Here is an 18239-nt window from a genome sequence, read left to right as displayed (position 1 = left end):
CCTGGCCGCTTTCTCACCTCTGTGGGCCAGCGACACGTTCGGCTGCATTGGCTGCTTTCTCACCTCTGTGGGCCAGCGACAAGTTCGGCTGCCTTGGCCGCTTTCTCACCTCTGTGGGCCAGCGACAAGTTCGGCTGCCTTAGCCGCTTTCTCACCTCTGTGGGCCAGCGACAAGTTCGGCTGCCCTGGCCGCTTTCTCACCTCTGTGGGCCAGCGACACGTTCGGCTGCCTTGGCCGCTTTCTCACCTCTGTGGGCCAGCGACAAGTTCGGCTGCCTTGGCCGCTTTCTCACCTCTGTGGGCCAGCGACAATTTCGGCTGCCTTGGCCGCTTTCTCACCTCTGTGGGCCCGCTGCAATGCAAAGGCCGCCACTGAGGCAGCACTACTGCCGCCGAGCACTAAGAAGCGTTGAACAAACGGATGAAATGCTATGAGGTCGCTAGCAAGCTTTATTTACTAAATACAACACATGGCACAAGCCGCTGCGCCAGTTGTCGTCCAGTGGCCTGGGTCGTCCGGTAACGAAGCTGCTCGATTTCCGGCGACGTTGATTGGAACGCCCCTCGCGGCACTGGAATGAAAAAGTCGCATATTTCTGCCAACTATACTATTCGGACAGAAAACTGCGGAATGGTTCGAAAAGCATCGACTTCACTTTCCCCTCCAGTTTTAAGACTCGTGCAAGCGTCGACGTCGGTGCGCTTTCTAGGCGACGTCCTCCCGAGTTTGTCGAAAACGAGCTACAAGCTTTAACGTTTAAAATAGGCGGTCTAATCTGTGCTACGTTTGGGTTACTCCAGTGCAGGGATGCGAGCACGCTGCACTGTACTTTGCTGCCGTGCATACACAGTACCGTTGTCATAAACACTCTTTTATGCTCTCGTTTCTTTGCGCCTGTCTTTAATGCTGTCGTGGAGGACGGTGACGAATTCAAAGTCAGATCGTATTAAAATATGCCCTACCCAACAAATGCGACTGAAACTTGCTACAAGGCATCTCCCTACGTCCGTGAAACAAATCACATCACTGAATGTCGCAGTTCAAACTCGACAGTTTGACCACGACGTTCACTGCAGGCTTGTGATAACAATGAACTAACACAGAATGATCCCTGTATTACGCTGCATAAAAGAGCCACTCCATTCCACAGAAGCATCACACTGCTTACTTCTTAACTAGGCGACCGACCTAGCATGATTGAGACCTCGCGTCTCCGACGCGAAAGGGGGCTTCTCTACGGAACCACCAAACGAACTGCAAAGCCTGCTTTCCAGGAGCGGGAGGATGACTATTACATTTTCAGAACGACTTTGATGGCAGAAAAGCGGACAAGCAAGCTGGTTGGTGTCATTTGTCGCCAACCTTCTCCTCCAGCCCGCACAAAGAAGAAAGAAAAGAATAGACGATGCCGACTGCAGCTATTCCTCCGGTGCATTCCACCCCCCCCCCCTCCCCTGCGTTGCGAAATAAACAGAAGTTGAAGCTAGTAGTTGGGGGGGGGGGGGGGGGGGATTGCACAAAGAAATCTATTTCCCTTGCAGACATTGAACGCGATGATTGTAGGATTGAAAAAAAATGTACCTCGTCGTTTCCTTGCCCAATTCCACGCCGTTTTCATTGTTGTTGGACTCACAAACACAGTCTCGCCTCGTTGCTTGGACGAAGAAGACGCGATAGCTTGAACGCGAACAAAACAGCTCAGTGCCATGTAAAGCAAGCAGTATTCAAGCAATACACACACGATCGATTCATTAAATTTTTATTTTTGTTTTAACAAATGTTCAGGTCGTCACTGAAGACCACTGCGTGGTCAGTTTGGCATCAAACATGAAAACTAAAACAATGTGCTACAGCGACAGCCCGTTAAATTAAAAGCACAAGGAAGAAAAAAAATCCTATAAAGATAACTACGTGAGCCATTTAAATATCAGATGGGGCGTTGTCATCGCCCCTTTAAAGCACAATGTTCATAACTAGCAGGTCCCCGAAAGAGAGTGTAATGAAAAAAATAAAAAATAAACGACACAGAACCGAAAACACAAATCTCGTGATCGCCTGCCCAGAGGAACGCAGGCGTTCATTTACAGAGAAAAATAGAGGAACTCTCTTGCATTGCCGGCCCGTGGTCTCGAGAAATGGCCCCGCCTCTGGACGGACTGAGTTTCATCAGCAAAATTGCTGCTGGTCTGAAGCAAGTAGCTCGTCGTTTTTGCTAAAATACGCGGTAGGAAGAGCTATCACACGAATCCTTCAGTGGAAAGAAAAGGCCTATACACAACACGAGCACAGTGCTGTCCGAATGAAAACTGCGAGGACGGATAAACTGCGCTAAATTTAGAGAACCACGCATTTACAAGAAGCCGTGAGGAAAGAACTGTACACTGTAAACAAAAGTATACCCAAAAGGGAGTAAAAATGGTGGCGGCCACCCTTTTTACTCCATTTGTGAAAACATTCGCTACATGAGTGGGGAGTAAAAGGTGGACTGTCCTTCATTTTACTCCTATAAGGGAATAAGGAAGTAAAAACGAGAATTTACCAGCATTTACTCCAGTCTAGAAAGGGAGTTAATTGTGCCAAATACTCCATCAGTGCCGAAATGGAGTAAAAAACACCATTTTGAGCAATCCGCCCCGCCGCCTAGCGTCTCGTCTGCTTCTGGTCATTTGTCGGATAATGGCGGTGAGTGACGACCGCTTGGTCACCATCGTCGCTGGATCTCTGCTGACTTCTGCTCTTTCACGGGCGCCTGTCGCGGTACAAGATATCGACTTGTCATCGTTTTCCGCTACAGTACGTTACATAATTGAATTGCTCCTGTGAAGCCTCCAGTGCTCTAACGATGCCTGACTTTCCTTTGTTTGTGTCGCCACCCCGTTACAGCCAACACTTAGGCCTAATTCTCACAGGCTTTTTACAGTGTTTTTCTCGCAATGTGTTGCAGCAGATTATGTGTTGCATGAACTGGAACTGTGATAGAACATATTGTCAACGCTGAGCTCTTGGTAGAGCTCATGAGGCTACATTTTTCCTTAGTCATTATGAAAATTCAAGCCTTAATGAAGTGAATATGAGAGAAAACACTGCCATTCCAAACTACCATCAGGTGTATTTTCATCTTTTCTGCTCTGGTATTGGGTTAAAAAATTACGAGGAACTTTAGCGGCTAAAGTGGTGAAAGGCGAAAGCCTGAGTGCTGCATTCTGCTACGCGATTGTTCACTTCCAATTTTGTTGGTGCATTAATTAACTGCTCATTTGTGACGCTTAAGCTTCGCCTTTAGGAGTGGAACGTGACAGCATGTTGCAGCGCTGCCAGGGAGTCCACGGAACGCCACCATCCGTTCGGCGCGATGCCTTGCCCTTTGAACGCAACGCTTTTTGAGGGAAATGGCGCTGTAATTCTCTGTCATCTCGGTGGACACCTGAGCCGCACCGTACAGGAAGGGAGGAAGTGTGAGTGGAAGAAGAAAGAGGGGCCGTAGTGAAGAAAATGAAAATTGTATTTGAGGAAAGGAAATTACGCATTAACTGTCTCACATATCTCAGTAGACACTAGTCGAAAATTGTATTTGAGGAAAAGAAGTTGCGCAGTAACTGTCTCACATATTTTGGTGTACACCCGTCAAAATTCGCGCGTGGTGACGTCACGAATATTTGGACCAATCAGAATCGCGGACAAATACGACTTGCTCGTCGGTAAATTGGTTTTTGAGGAAAGGAAATGTGTCTCGCATATCTCGGTGGACACCTAAACTTCGCCGTAACGGGAAGGGAGGAAGATGGGAGTGAACGAAGATACCGTATTCACTAGACGCACCTTTGTTCATTCCAAACCATCGAGCTGGCATGGCCGAGTGGTAGCGTGCTCGACTCGCACTGTGGAGACCGGGGTTCGATTCCCAAGCTCGACCGATTTCTTACTCAGTTTTATTTATTTATGTGGTCTGACTAGAAAGGTTAATTGGACTAATTGGTTACGTAAGCAATTAACTAAACTCAAACTTACTTGGAGCATCACTATACGATCCCTTTAATTGGTTGCATGGTTAGTAGCCGAAGTACAATTGGCCCCGTTTGAAATTCGCGCACTGTCTCGTCACGACCGTTTCGACCAACTGAAAAGCGTGACATTTCTGTCGACAGCTCCTGCTTACAACGATGAGGCATTAAAGGCTTCCGCCTTAATATAGCGTGGTGCATGACCGTGAAAACTACCCAGCGTCTCCTTTTCAGTTTGAACTACTGATTATAATGTTACATCCCTTTATCTACGAACATGGCCAACCAAACGAGCTCGTACAGCAAAAAGAGACGACAAGCAGACGACTCCTGCTGCGTACGCCGCCGCTGGGCTAGCAGACGGCGGAAAGAATGCGTCACGCGGGGTCACATTAGGGCAGCGCAGTTTCACAAGTTGGGTTGCCGGCGGCCCGCAGAGCTACTGCCCGTTTCCGCCAATGTCACTGCTGTAAGAATGAGCCTGAATGAGGATAAATAAACATGACGCCATTTTTGGGCTCCATCTCTGTGGGTAGTAAAAAATTTACTCCCTTTTCACTCCAAAATAACTCTCTTTATACTCCATAATAACTCCCTTATATAAGGGAGTAAATAAAAAGCACCATACATATGGAGTAAAAAAACCTCCTTTTCGGTGTGCATTAGAGGACAAGCCATTTACTCCCTTTTGGGTGTTTTTTTGCTAACAGTGTAGGAGGGAGTGAAAAGAGGAAAAGAGAGGAGCCCTGTAGTGTACGACTCCGGAATAATTTCAACCACCTAAGGTTTAACGTGCACTGATGTCAAACTTTTTTTCTTTCGTGACGTCTCAGACACGTGTCTCGCTGTACGTGGCCCATCTGCCACCTACACTGCATCTCTGGTGATTTTTGGTGAGTTTTTCAGTCACGCCCAACGACGCCGACACAGACGACTCCGCCGGCATTTCTGCAACACGGGCCCTTCGCGCTAATGCGGTATAATTCACAATTATTTTACCCGCGCCCAAGAACGATTGACATACGCACTATGCTCAGGTGCCTAGCAATAAATCAACAGCAAACTGGAAGACTTCCTTCAGTTGCCAATGCACCAGTATAACAAGACAATTGACGGTATTTTGCCGTTAGGGTTAGCTTTTTGCAACGAGGTCTTCCAGCAGGCCTACTGCGTCTCTGACGGCTGTCTCTTCGATTATATTTTAATAATAAAGTCGAAGTATTTATTTTGATGGTGTGAGGAAACGAAACACGCTTTAAACCCGCTAGCGTAAGCAAAAGAATATTCTATCGTACGCGACACACCGGGTGTCGTACAAGGCTAATATTCGAGTGTCACCATCCACTATTCCGCTCTGCTGGCACTTCTAGCCCTAAGCGCAGTTTCTGCACGGCCGAAGCAGCACTTTTGATCAATATATCGAGTGAGCTAACGAGAAATGTAAGCGGATCGAGAGAGACACACGTCCGTCCAGGGCGGAGGCATTCCTCAAAGTACAGACCGAAACCCAACAAGACATCTGCCCTTTATCCACAATTCACACCCACTTTTAAGTACGCCGAGACCAAATGAGACGCGCTCCTCGCGCGGTCTGGCGATCGAACAAAGCACAAGCACAACGCCTGCGAGAAGCAGACGCCCGCACACAGAACCCAGGGACACCATCACGATCTTCACCACCACTAGCACACTGCCCATTCACACAACATAGCAACCAAGCCGCACAAAGAAACTACGACCGCCGCAGTTATTCATTCTCGCTCGTTGCAAGCGTGCACTGTCGTCTGGCAACTCCGGCAACCGAGGTTCTTACATGCACCGCTGGACGACCAGTTTTTGCGTAATCGTCGTACTTTCACACCGGATCACTACCATTGCGCGAAACATTGCGGCACAACCCACAGGGATTCAATTATTGGCTATTGATTTTTAATGACGTTACGGCTCGAGCGCACACGAATCTGCCATTTCAGAAGAAAAAAAGACGCTTTTCTCAGCTTTACACAGTTTTTGTAAGCCGAGCTGCTCATCGCAAGTAAAAGGACACACATCTTTGTCTCTAAGGCTGCCATGGACGAGAGCAAACACAAAAGGCCCTAAGTTTTCAAGTAAAGTGGCTGCAGCAGCACGAACGTCAGTAATTCACTGGCAAACCTCACACGTTTGCGAAGCTGTGTGAACTGGCCTGTGCGCAACCCCACCACACTAACATGGAAGCAGCATTGAAGTGGTCACCCACAGGTGACCACCTGAATGCGCATAACAAATGACTAAAGCTGTCATTTCCTCTCCAAGCAAATGTTGAATTCCAATGGCAGATCGGGGTCAAGTTTTTATGATCGGTTTGGATCAGTCGTATTCCAATGGTAAAATGGGAGCGCGAGCTGTATGTTCCAATGGCAGATCGGGATCAGGCGCAAATCCCGGATCGCTCCATGGAGCAGCGATACTTGATCCGCCGAAATCGGCGGATTTGACCGGAACCTCGCGTGACGTTTTCTTTTCCGCCGCGTCTGCTTCTTGTCGCGACCGGCAGCGGCCGCTTCGTTTTTGTCGTCGCACTGTTGACTTTCCAGTCAACAGTGGACGGCAATGATCTTGCTTCGCGCCGTGCGGCACTAATTTTTCTTCATGGAAGTGACAGTTCCGGCTCGGGCACTGAAAGCTCAGAGTCCAGCATTGAAGATTCGTCTGAAACGGACAGCGAGTGTGAAGCTGCCGGCCTGTATGCCTGCCGCCGGCGTCAGAAAAATGCGCTAATATTCTTTGTTCGCGTTCATACCAAGCCCTGGTGTAGAGGAATGTAAAAAATGAATCATTTTTGAGGATCGTTGGCCAATACCGAGTTGCTGGTAGAAGTGATAACTGCGATACAAGCAAATTTCTTCCTGATGCCCAGTGCGGCTGGCCTGTCTGCTAGCTCCGCTGTTGAAGGCGTCGCAGAAATCGATCATGTCTTTATTTTATTATGAGACGAGGAACACAGTAAAACGGTGACGCGAGTAGCACCTTTACTGCAGCGCTGGCCAGTTCCGAAGCGCCCTCAGCTGCAGCCAGCTGCAGCATCGATGTGAAACAGTTAGGCTTAGCAACGACTACGGCAGCCAAGGTACTAGTGCACTGTAGCCAAGGAGCAGCGCAGTTCGTCGCTCGGCGAGTCCGCGGGCGGCGTCGTTGCCGAAAGCTCGACTGTCTCGCTGATTGGTTCAGCGGCTTGCGTCTCGCAGTCGCAAGGTTGCAAAATCGAGCAGTGAGCGACTTGCCTGCGCGTCGTCTGCCACTTCTTTCGTGAACGGTAGGGTCAGGCTCACTGGCACTCCGAAGAGCGCGACCGCATACTCGCGTGTTCGCGGTAAGAGTGCACCACCCTGTACATACGCTTTGGTTTTGTTTTTAAGGCGAAAGCCTTTAATGACTCATACTGTCGTTAGCAGACGCGTCGGCAGCCGTGTCGACAGACGCGTCGGCAGATTTGTCCGCCTTTCGGTGTCACTGCTTAAAAAGAAACTGCGCCGAGGGTGGGAATCGAACCAGGGCCTTTGGCATTTGAAGAGGAGACGCTACCACTACCACTCCGCCACGAAGGCTCAAGGTTCCAGCATGAATAAAGGCGCATCTAGTGAATGCATAGGTTTCATAAATAAAATAAAAGGAATAAAGTGAAGGAAAGGAAAAGAAAAATAAGAAAATAAGCGAAAATAAAAGCAAAATAGAATAGGATATGAAAATAAAAAACAATAAAAACAAGATAGGAGCAAAAATAAAAATATGAAAAATAAAACGTAAATAAAAACAAACAGTGCGCCAGGAAACGCTTTCGCCTTGCAGCACTTTAGAGAGCCAAAGTGCCCCTTGAATTTTTACATTACGGCCTTCGTACTACCTCCTTTTTGCTTCGCCAAGACGGCGTCTGCCAACGCGGCGCCTCGCGCAACTCCTGTCGCACTTGAACACGAAGCTAGCAGTACTAGCAGGGCGTCCGCTCGGCGGCGCCCCTAGTTTCCGCGGCTCGCCGCTGCGACGCTGGCGTCGCGCTCCCAAACTTGATGCACCAAGTGCTCCCAAGGGAGCACTCGCATTCCAATCGCAAAATGGGAGGTGGCGAAGCTACGGGCTCCGTACGCGATCCGACGGAGCGGTCCCGATCTGCCATTGAAATTCAGCAAAAATCATTTTACAGAGAGGGCTGGCAAAGGTGCATATCAACCTGCACATACAGAAAACTATGGGACCAGCAAGGCAATGATTCATGGCACGTCCAGCTGTGGGCAGCCGGGAGCAATTGCAACGGTCAAGAATGAATAATTGCAGCCTTTCATTACAAAAGAAATACAGAGGAAAGAAACAAAAAAGGCTCTAAGGAGCGAGGGAAACATGGGGAGATCTCAATACTGTACATACAACAAAGGCAGTCTGTACCAAAGTGGCTGAATGAACAGCTGAGCACACCATCTCAAGCCGTCCACTCACAACTGTCCACCGGTTCAATTTGATGGAAAACAAAAAATGAAATGTGTCGTGATAAAAACAGAAGAACGAAGACAGCCCCATTCTGCTGCAGTCAGGGGGTTTGTTTGGCCAGACGAGTGCGACCGCTTATAGAACCATACTTTTCATCTGTTTTTGCAAAAATATCTTGATGGTATATCCTTCCCTTTGCAAGGGAAAAATTTGCATATATGAAATATGTATATATATACAGGTATTTACACATGAAAAATGAGAGCTAAAACTGTACAGGGAGGTGTGAAACGCCGAGCAAGCAGCTCGCACCTATACAAACACGTGTTGCAGTCTGTTCAACTTGTACTGCGCACAATTCGATCCCTTTCACAATTTTTTCCACCAGCAGCCTATACAAACACATGTTGCAGCCTGTTCAACTTGTACTGCACACAATTCGATCCACTTCACAGTTTTTTCCCATCAGCAGAGAGTGCAGTCAAGCACCTGGCTCCTTATTCCTTCGAGGCAAACAAGAACCTGCTGCAATTCAAAAGCCATCTGTTGCATGCGTAAGTCACCTTGATTACATCCTAATGTGCACATGTTACACTGGAGGTGCAAGATGGGCCACAAGCGAGATTTGCACGCTGGTCACACTACAGCTGCACAAAAACACCAGCAGGGCACAGCAGCCGCTGATACGAGAAGGTCATGGGAGCTCGGCACCAACTTAGACTGATGACTTACTTCCGGTGCATGCACAAATCAGATGCTCAGGTTTAAGAGGTGATAAAAAAAAAAGATTTCTTTTCCTTCCCAGAACTGCCTGCTGACTGATGCCTACAAATGTAGCCTGCCTGCATGGGCAAGTACTTCCAGTGAGAACAGGGGCTTTAGTTCCTTGCATTTACACGAAAATGTAAGAGAGTTCACAGAGTGTCAACCATGTCTCGCTCCAACATGCAAGCATTCCTTCCGATGATCAAAAGCGAGCAGTAGACTGGAGTTTGCAAGGATTACCTACATTGTTTTACTGCCATTATAAACAGCACATTTTTGTTCTTGACAAGGACACAGATGAAAGCTTGGCCAATGGAACTTGAAAGCTCGAGTAGGCTAAGACTTCATAACAATCTCAGTGGAAATGCCTTTCTTTTTGTTCACATTACAATCAATGAGTTTCCAACAGCACACAAACTACTCAACCTTAATATGCTTAATAAGCAGGGAATATTGCTTTTGGGTAAAATCTGGTTACACACGATTGTTGTGCCCCAAACAGTTTTTATAGAAATTGGGTAAAACACTACTCCTAACAAAAAATGCATCTTCAAGCAAACACACTTGATGAACTGGTCGAAACGCACCTCATTAGCCCCTCAGTTCCTAGAGTCAATAAAGTTGTTGCCTCCTCCCCCTACCTAGAGTGGTGCTTTCAGTTACTTGTTGATACCGTAATTACTGAAATAATTTATTTCCCAAAATAACTCAGAAATTTGGCGGGTGCATTCATTAGGTAGGGCAAAATATCTTTGAAAAATTTTGAAGCGGTAAAAATGGGTCAGAAAGCAAGCTAGTAGAATAACCACATGTCTCACCCATTACAACTCACCTAAGTAAAACAAAATAAACGCTTAAGCATGGCTGCTGTGCTCAAGAGCATTTTCAACAATTTTTCTTGTATCAAGCTCATAGAACTCGTGTAGCAGCCCATAAGTCTGTCCTAAGAGAAAACAGAGTTCACTCTGGCACAACTCACTGCATTCAGATTTAAGCCCCATCACAATAAGTTGCTACAGTCACTAATTTGGCAAATCTAACAGAGACCCTTTCTGGCCAGGCATGGTTTCTATTATTTCTTGGATTCCTTGTGAAACATTCTTTTTACTGTTCGTCCTGTAGTGTTATGTTTAGTAGCCCTGACATTCAACAGATTGTGCTCCACATTACTGCATAATTGTTTCATCGTCCAAAAAAGGGTGCCTGCTAGCATTCACAATCATTATCAGCAAACAGTGCGGCCAAAGAGAAAGGCCAAGACCCCATTATTGACCAGGCATCTTAATAGCTACCTTGAGATGAGCCTTGGTTCAGGAAAAGAAGTGAAGACAGCAAAGGAAGTGCGAGAACCTAACTTTGCATTGAATCTGTGCTAGTCATTGCCACAGTACTGAGCCCCTGTTATTACATGGTGTGTAGCCCTTTTCTTTTTTCAGATCTAATAGATTCTCAGTGTAGGCAGGAAAAAGAGGCAGGGAAAGAACAACAAGAACCAATTTTCTTCAATATAGCTCAGTTTCTCAAGTAAAGAATCATTTTTGGATCCATCTGCAAAAGGATCCGGCTAGCTCAGCACAGTCAGTACCTGTCACGAAGAAATTTGCTATACCAAACATTACAACAAAACGTTGTGCACTGAACTACTCCTTAGAGTGCTTGAAAAACAAGGAATAGGAATGAGTGCCATTTTTCAAAGCAAAGTTAATGCAATACCCTAAGAGTTAGTAGAGGCATGAAGAAAAAATGTCGTCGCTTAAGGCAGATAAAAAGCTACAAAGTAAAAGTTTCTATCTTTAGTTTGTAGTATTTTCTTTTTGTAGTAAATAAAAGTCAGCATCGTCAAGTTGTAAACAGCCAAGACAATGTTCCTGACAACAGTTTGTAAATCGGAACTAGCACGCAGTACTGGCAGAACTCGTTCACAAAAAAAAAGATTGCACAATCTTTAAAACCTTTGTGCTCCTGCTTAAGGTTATGTAGGATGAGAAATCTGCCGCGTGAACGAACATTTCAATTCGAACAGTCTTGAGCTTGACAGCCTTCAAGTGTTAAAGACAATAATGTCAGTTGCTGCTTTGAGAGTACAATGAAACACAGACAATAATGTCCATTACTTTTCTGTTGGCAGTGTTCACATTATAAGCAAATGAACTCGACAAATCACAATAAGCTGCATTACACCTATCACGAAGGGCAAGTGCATGCATGTCTCACAAGGATGATTTTTTTAGACTTACACTGCACAAAAATGGACTTTAAACTAAATAATTACACCCATGTAAACGTTGATCTCTTTGTCTCAGGCAGTGTTAAATAATAACCATGATTTGCCTCTAATTACTGTCATGTTCAAGCGATAACACTGAGGCATTTCTAACACGATTCTAAAAGAACACTTAGGACATTTCTGACCCATCTTGCACCTCATATAAGGCACGCCAATTACCTCTGTAACACAGCACAACAGAAAACCGATTCATAACTAAGCAGGAACTGCATACAAATTCACTAAGGAACATCAAGCCACGATTATTACTCAATCATACCTCAGACTGAAGGCTTGCTACCAAAATATTTCCTTTTTGCACAATGTATTGGCTCAAAGCCACAAGTGAAGTGCTTTAGTGAACTTCCAAGTATCTCTTCTTACTTCTGCAGCGCTCATAATGCACAAAAAAAGCTTATTTAAGCAGCCTAGAGTAAACCTGGAGCAGTCTCTTAACCCGACACTCACTTTGGCACAAAGATAACTTGCTTTCCAGGGTGGCCTGAAGAATGGAATTATTGCTTTGCTCAACAGGCATATGGGCTGCACTTTGACCACAGAAAGGCAGATCATTGTAACAAACATAACCAAAACGTCTGAGCTTATCCCAAGTTTAGTACAAAGCTGTCAAAGGCGCCATACTTCAATACATGATAGCTCAAGGCACGTGACATAGAAGCACAAAAGGCGAGGCACCAAGAATGCAGGTGTAAATCATGCAGTAATTTTTCCTAAAAGCAGCTGCTGTTTTGCCCTCTTTTTCTATTTTTATTACAGTGCTACTGGCTCAAATGTTGTAGAAAAGAAAAAACAGCTGATGGTAAACACTGCTAAAGCACACGACACAAGTGTGCATAGTGAAGTTAGATGCTGCACGGTTATGAAGTTGTACTGTGAAAATTTGCCACACAAAGCCGTACTATTGCTTTACAAATTCTAAGTATGGGGAAAGCTTGAAAATTAACCATAAGATATGCAACTCATCGCAAATGACCGTCGGAAGTGTCGCAAGTTTCCTGGGTGGACTGTCTGTCATTATGAAGACTGGACGATCGAAAAAAAAAAAATTGAGCTCTGCAAGTTTGACTTCTGCCTGAGTTTTCTGGAACACCATCGTTCTCCTCATTACTCTTCTACGTCCTCCCTTCCTGATTCTGGCTCCCCCTCTCCGCTAACGACATATTCAGAAATATTGCAACATTTGCGCCTTGAAAGGCAGACACTCCCGAGGCCCGCTAAGGGTCTCAGTAAATCAGAGGAATGTCACCTTCGCAGGCTACAAACTATGTCTTTCAATAACCCAGCTACGCTTCACGCCATTGAGCCCGAGTCCTTTTCTGCACAGTGCAAATTTTGTGGCCAGAAGGCAAACTTGTACCACATGGTATGGGCTTGTCAGAAAAATGACAGCATTGAGATCATAAATCAGCCAACGCGGGAGGGCTGGGAGGCGGCCCTGTCCAGCTCGGACCTCGAGGAACAACGAGCCCTCGTCGCCAGAGCACGGGCAGCGGCTTTCACCGACGGCGTCCCGGACTAGGGACCCGATCAGCCTTCCCTTCAACTAAGGCTTTAATAAACGTTTTCATCATCATCACCCTCATTACTTTTTTCCCTTTTCCAATAGCTCTTCAGATATCATTGCTTGAAGAAAACAGGGAAAGCAATTATGCAAACTCTATTGAGCCTCCTACATTCGCACTCAGCAACTGTGGTGCCTCGCTTCTTTTATCCTTTGTGCCATAGCCTTCTGTGTTCAACCATGTGACAGCCCTGAAACTCCTGTGAGCACGCAGCCATATGCTTTGTTATCCGACACTATTGAAGTGGACTCCATGATGCGTAAGATTTGACGACGTCCGCCGAGCGGCCCGTGGCCACGACCGCCCGCGGTCCAGCTGGTCGCTGCGGCCAGAGTTTGCTGCCACATGCCCGGAACGGCCATCACGGAGGCCACCGCTGCGCAGATCCGCCATCTCCTCTCCGGCGAAAGAAGGCCAAACAGGCTCTGGTCCTCACTAGACATGGAACGAACGAAGAGAAAAACGGAAGAGATCCGCGACACAGGTCACTTGCGCTCCACCTGCAGGATGTGCACCACGTGTGTCCGTCCCTCGGGCGGCTGGCCGTCGGCGCCCGACTTGACCGACTCGTGGGCGCCCACCTGGAGGGCCTCGCCCCAGATCTGGGTGATCTTGTCGATGGGATTTCGGCACCCTTTGCAGCGGCACTGGGCGCAGCTGGAGCCGGCCACGTAGCACGGGCACCGCTGACCGCAGCACGTCAGCTTGCCCGGGTTGATGCTCGCCGCGCCGCACCGGCAGCCCCGGCGCCCCCCGGACGACACCGGTGGCCGCGGGTAGTGCAGAACCGTGGCCGGCGCCGCCGCCGATGTGGTGCCGTTGTACTCTGACGTGTCCGAGCCGTTGCTGCCCAGGTCCATTCCTGCACATAACACGTCGAACGTCAGTTGGCAATTCGGCCTGGACAATTCGCGCATCTATGGCTGTTGTTTCAATTCTTTCGCCTATTCAGCAGCTGCTTCCGCGCGCGAAACGGACGTGGCTGCAGGAAAGCCTACAGCCCCACCTCGATGGACACTTCCGAGGTGTACACGCGAAGCGCCTGCGCGCCCAGCACGCGCCGCGACGGGCGTCGAAAAGTGGCATGCACCTCCATGTTCCTGGTGCTGGCTCGCTCCCCCTCGCGAGCCGACTGAAAGAATGTCAAGCCGTGAACAGAATATGCTTGGGGAGCGTCAAGGATTCGAAGAAAACTTGGGGGGAATCTGAAAGAACTTCAAGCAGTGAAGAAAAGAGTCCCCGAGAGCCCCGCGGTCCTCCCATTGTTGTAAACCGGACCCCGCTTCCGACGCGCGCGAGCGCCGTGCTAGACAGTGGCATTTAGCATATGGTGTCTTCGGCTGACGGCACTCGTGGAGTTTTCTACGCACTCGTGCGGTGCCCCACGTTCGGCTGGATGCCACTCGTGCAGTGCCGTACATTCGGGTGGGACGAGCACGACACCCGTGCGCGCCACCGCGGAGACCGACGGTGGAGCGCGGTGCAATCCCGTCGTGCAGCGCGCGCTAGCAGACGACGCTGTTCACGCTCGTTGGTTGACCCAGCATCGACGAAGAGGAAAAACGGACGAAGCATTACAAGTGGGCACATTTTAAAGAAATGTTGAATATTATAGCCGCTGCAATACATTTATTCGCGCTGCAATCACGCAGCCACCGGCCGGCGAGCCATGTGCCTTCCTCATAACGGAAGAGCTCTCGCACAGTGGCCGCGAATCTTACGCACAACGATGGCTTACGCATACCGTCGACCGCGTGCTTAAGCGCAATGGTTAACTCATGCAGGATGTTTGTTCAACAATCGCACAAGGCTAGTTGAACCAGCCCAGAAACTTAGCGCAAGTTTCGGGAATGTGGAATAAAGAAGAGCCGATTGGCGCCGAATGTCCTCCGATGAAAACAATGAAAGCGCAGACTGCTGGCGACAAACCGATAGTGGTGAAAAGAGCGGTTTCCAGCTCCGATTATGCGCCAGGCGGCCCCCTTTCTCACCTTGCGAAGAGCCATGGTGCCGAGCTTCATTGGTTGAGAGCGCGTAAGTATGATCACCAGACATCGCCTTTCTTGCTAACAGTCACGGCCACGTGCATAAGCAAAGAGGGGTCCTAACCAAGTCTTGGGGTGTATTCTGCCGGTGTCGCCTTTTGCGACATGTCGCATATGGGCGGGGGCCTAAAAAAGTGCTTACAGGTGCTCGAAGAAACGGAAAAAGCCGCCGGCACTTTCGTCTGCGGTGCATTCATTCACTCCGAGAAGCGACAATTTACCACTGCTGATTCACTAGCAGCAGTAGTTTCGTATCTTTTATAGCAAGAATATTTGCCATCACATGACGTCTAATGTTCAAAAAAACATTTGCAAATTTAATATAAACTCGCTTTACTTCATTTAAGTCTATAAAACACCGCGAAAAAGCTCCAAATCTATTTTGTTTCGTTCCGGACGGTTGTGCTAGGTTTCGGCTGCGTTTCGGGCAGTTGCAGACGGTAGCAGTGTAGCTGGAGGTGCCATTAGGCTTGCGCGCTCCAGAATCGAGAGCGTATCTAAAAAACTAGGCTGAATTGCAGCTTAAACTTTATCGTCGAAGCAAGGTAAGTCATAGCGAAAAGTAACAACACCAGTAGTTGCCGGTAAACATGCCGACCGGAATCGCAAGGACTGCTGAATTGGCTGAAGCGGGCGGCTCTCGCTTGAAAGGACGTCGCCATGTTTTCACGCCAAGGGCGCAAAAGCATAGAGTTTCTTACTATTACCTAGAGGGAAAGCTGGCAAGCCGTCTATGGGAGTTTGCATGGAGACCCCACGTGACCACCTCAGCCACCATGGGCGCTCAAAGCATCATGGGGCGGTGAGCTACTTGTTGCGGAACTGCAACTTTTGGCCAAAAAATAATAAAAAAATAAAGCTGTTTGATAGCTACAAACGTCCTAACATTCAATATCTTGTCTAATGATTGCAACAAACGAGCAGAAAAGAATTTAAGTGCAAAGTTTGCCCAAAATAAGAGGTGACTAGCTTTCCTATTGGCCAAGTGATGAACACTAAAAAAACTAATATTTCGTAATTAACAGGCGCACTTTTAAAAGTAAATATGTTTTCAAAAAAAATGTTGTTGTTTAGATACTTTAAGAGGTTTTTTAATGGCATTTTGGAAGAGTAAAACCTTTTATTGGCGTCGTGTGTCGTCGCGTCTTCACTACTATGGCTTTTGCACACTGCGTTCGCGCGAAAGTCGTCTGCGCACACACGAACTACGTTTTCGGAATGAAACGCCTTAGTACTGCCACTCTGTGTTCCCGAAAAACTACGACTGTGCCGCAACAAGTAGCTCACCGCCCCATGATGCTTTGAGCGTCCATGTTGGCTGAAGTGCAGCGCCGCCAGCTTTCCCTCTAGGTAGTAGTAAGAAACTCTATGCGCAAAAGCCGCAACTGCCGATTGCGTTCGTACGCTAACGGTAGCCCGTCGCCCGCGCGAATCGCTTCAGCGCATTCCGTTGTTCGACTAAGCGTAGTAAATTGGGGCACGTCACGACGACGTAGCAGGAAGGCGGATCCGTGTTGTCACGCCGCCGTCACCGCGGCTCGAGCCAATCAGCGAAGTGCGACTGCGACATGTCGCAAAAGGCGACACCGGGAGAATAATACCACCCTTGGTCCTAACCATAGAGTTTCTTACTATTACCTAGAGGGAAAGCTGGCAAGCCGTCTATGGCAGTTTGCATGGAGACCCCACGTGACCACCTCAGCCACCATGGGCGCTCAAAGCATCATGGGGCGGTGAGCTACTTGTTGCGGAACTGCAACTTTTGGCCAAAAAATAATAAAAAAATAAAGCTGTTTGATAGCTACAAACGTCCTAACATTCAATATCTTGTCTAATGATTGCAACAAACGAGCAGAAAAGCATTTAAGTGAAAAGTTTGCCTAAAATAAGACATGACTAGTTTTCCTATTGGCCAAGTGATGAACACTAAAAAAACTAATATTTCGTAATTAACAGGCGCACTTTTAAAAGTAAATATGTTTTAAAAAAAAATGTTGTTGTTTAGATACTTTAAGAGGTTTTTTAATGGCATTTCGGAAGAGTAAAACCTTTTATTGGCGTCGTGTGTCGTCGCGTCTTCACTACTATGGCTTTTTCACACTGCGTTCGCGCGAAAGTCGTCTGCGCACACACGAACTATGTTCACTACGTTTTCGGAATGAAACACCTTAGTACTGCCACTCTGTGTTCCCGAAAAACTACGACTGTGCCGCAACAAGTAGCTCACCGCCCCATGATGCTTTGAGCGTCCATGTTGGCTGAAGTGCAGCGCCGCCAGCTTTCCCTCTAGGTAGTAGTAAGAAACTCTATGGTCCTAACCGCCAATGTCACGTGGATAGATGAATGGAAGCGACCCCTTCGAAAAATTGCCGCTGCCTGAGGCACCTGAGGTTCCTCGCGCTGGTCCATCTCTTCGTCTAGTTCACGGCGCCGCCACCCTGCGGCGGCGGCGCCGCGAACTAATCGAAGATGGCGTAGCTCTATGGAAAATGGAACGGCGCGCGGAGCCGCGTCGTTTGCTGTGCTGGTTCTCCGGCACATTCATACGCTGTCGTCAGAGTTTTGCTGCAAAAATACATCTTAAGAGCGCTGTTACGTGGATGCTTGCAAGCTAACAAAATAGAAGATCAGCTAAGTGCCACTGCGTGAGTTTTCTGGGGCCAGCGATACAAAAGGAGCACGGGAAGAGGAGGCTTCCTTGCTGTAGGGGAAGGAGACCATGACAGCCCTAGCAATTGTCAGGCACCCAGCCTGTATATCTCAAAAGATGACTCGCGTGGACTATAATGGCCTATGCAGAAACAAAGACTTAAAGAAACATCTCTGAGCAGAGACTCATTAACAGGTACATTTAAAGAGCGAAGGGTTTTCTGCACGACAACGTCTTAATTGAAGGCCTTGTTGTGGCATACGTGTGTGGTTATATGGTGCTTTGTTAGCCACAAACAAGGGGGGTGTGATAAAATGATATAATTTGAACTCCATTTTATCATGATTTTTTTTAGCGCTTCGGCTGACATGTGCAGTCCCTGTCGATCGAATGGAATCATACAAAACGAATCACGTATCATGGCGGCCTCAGATTCTTTATGTCTTTCATCCACTGCTTATGAAAAA

General features: G+C 47.7%; 1 protein-coding gene across 2 annotated transcripts in view; it reads right to left on the bottom strand.

Annotated features, from left to right (window-relative positions):
* Positions 1-1743: 1743 nt before the first annotated feature.
* Positions 1744-18239, bottom strand: part of LOC149343707 (uncharacterized) — a 55937-nt gene continuing 39441 nt past the window's right edge. The window contains exons 1-2 of one of the 2 annotated variants that reach the window (XM_089546030.1): positions 15069-15197; positions 1744-13939 (exon numbers count right to left, since the gene is read on the bottom strand). In XM_089546030.1, the coding sequence (XP_089402156.1) occupies positions 13563-13939; positions 15069-15132 (441 nt within the window). In that variant the 5' untranslated portion in view covers positions 15133-15197 and the 3' untranslated portion in view covers positions 1744-13562. Of the gene's footprint in view, positions 13940-15068; positions 15198-18239 lie in introns of those variants that run through there. The other variant, XM_089546029.1, reaches the window with a different exon arrangement.

This window comes from Amblyomma mixtum, chromosome 5 (genome assembly GCF_055824585.1).
Source record: "Amblyomma mixtum isolate Tamu chromosome 5, ASM5582458v1, whole genome shotgun sequence".
Taxonomy (NCBI): Eukaryota; Metazoa; Arthropoda; class Arachnida; order Ixodida; family Ixodidae; genus Amblyomma; species Amblyomma mixtum.
Note: the sequence above shows the minus strand (reverse complement) of the source record. Positions and strands in the feature narration are given on the sequence as shown.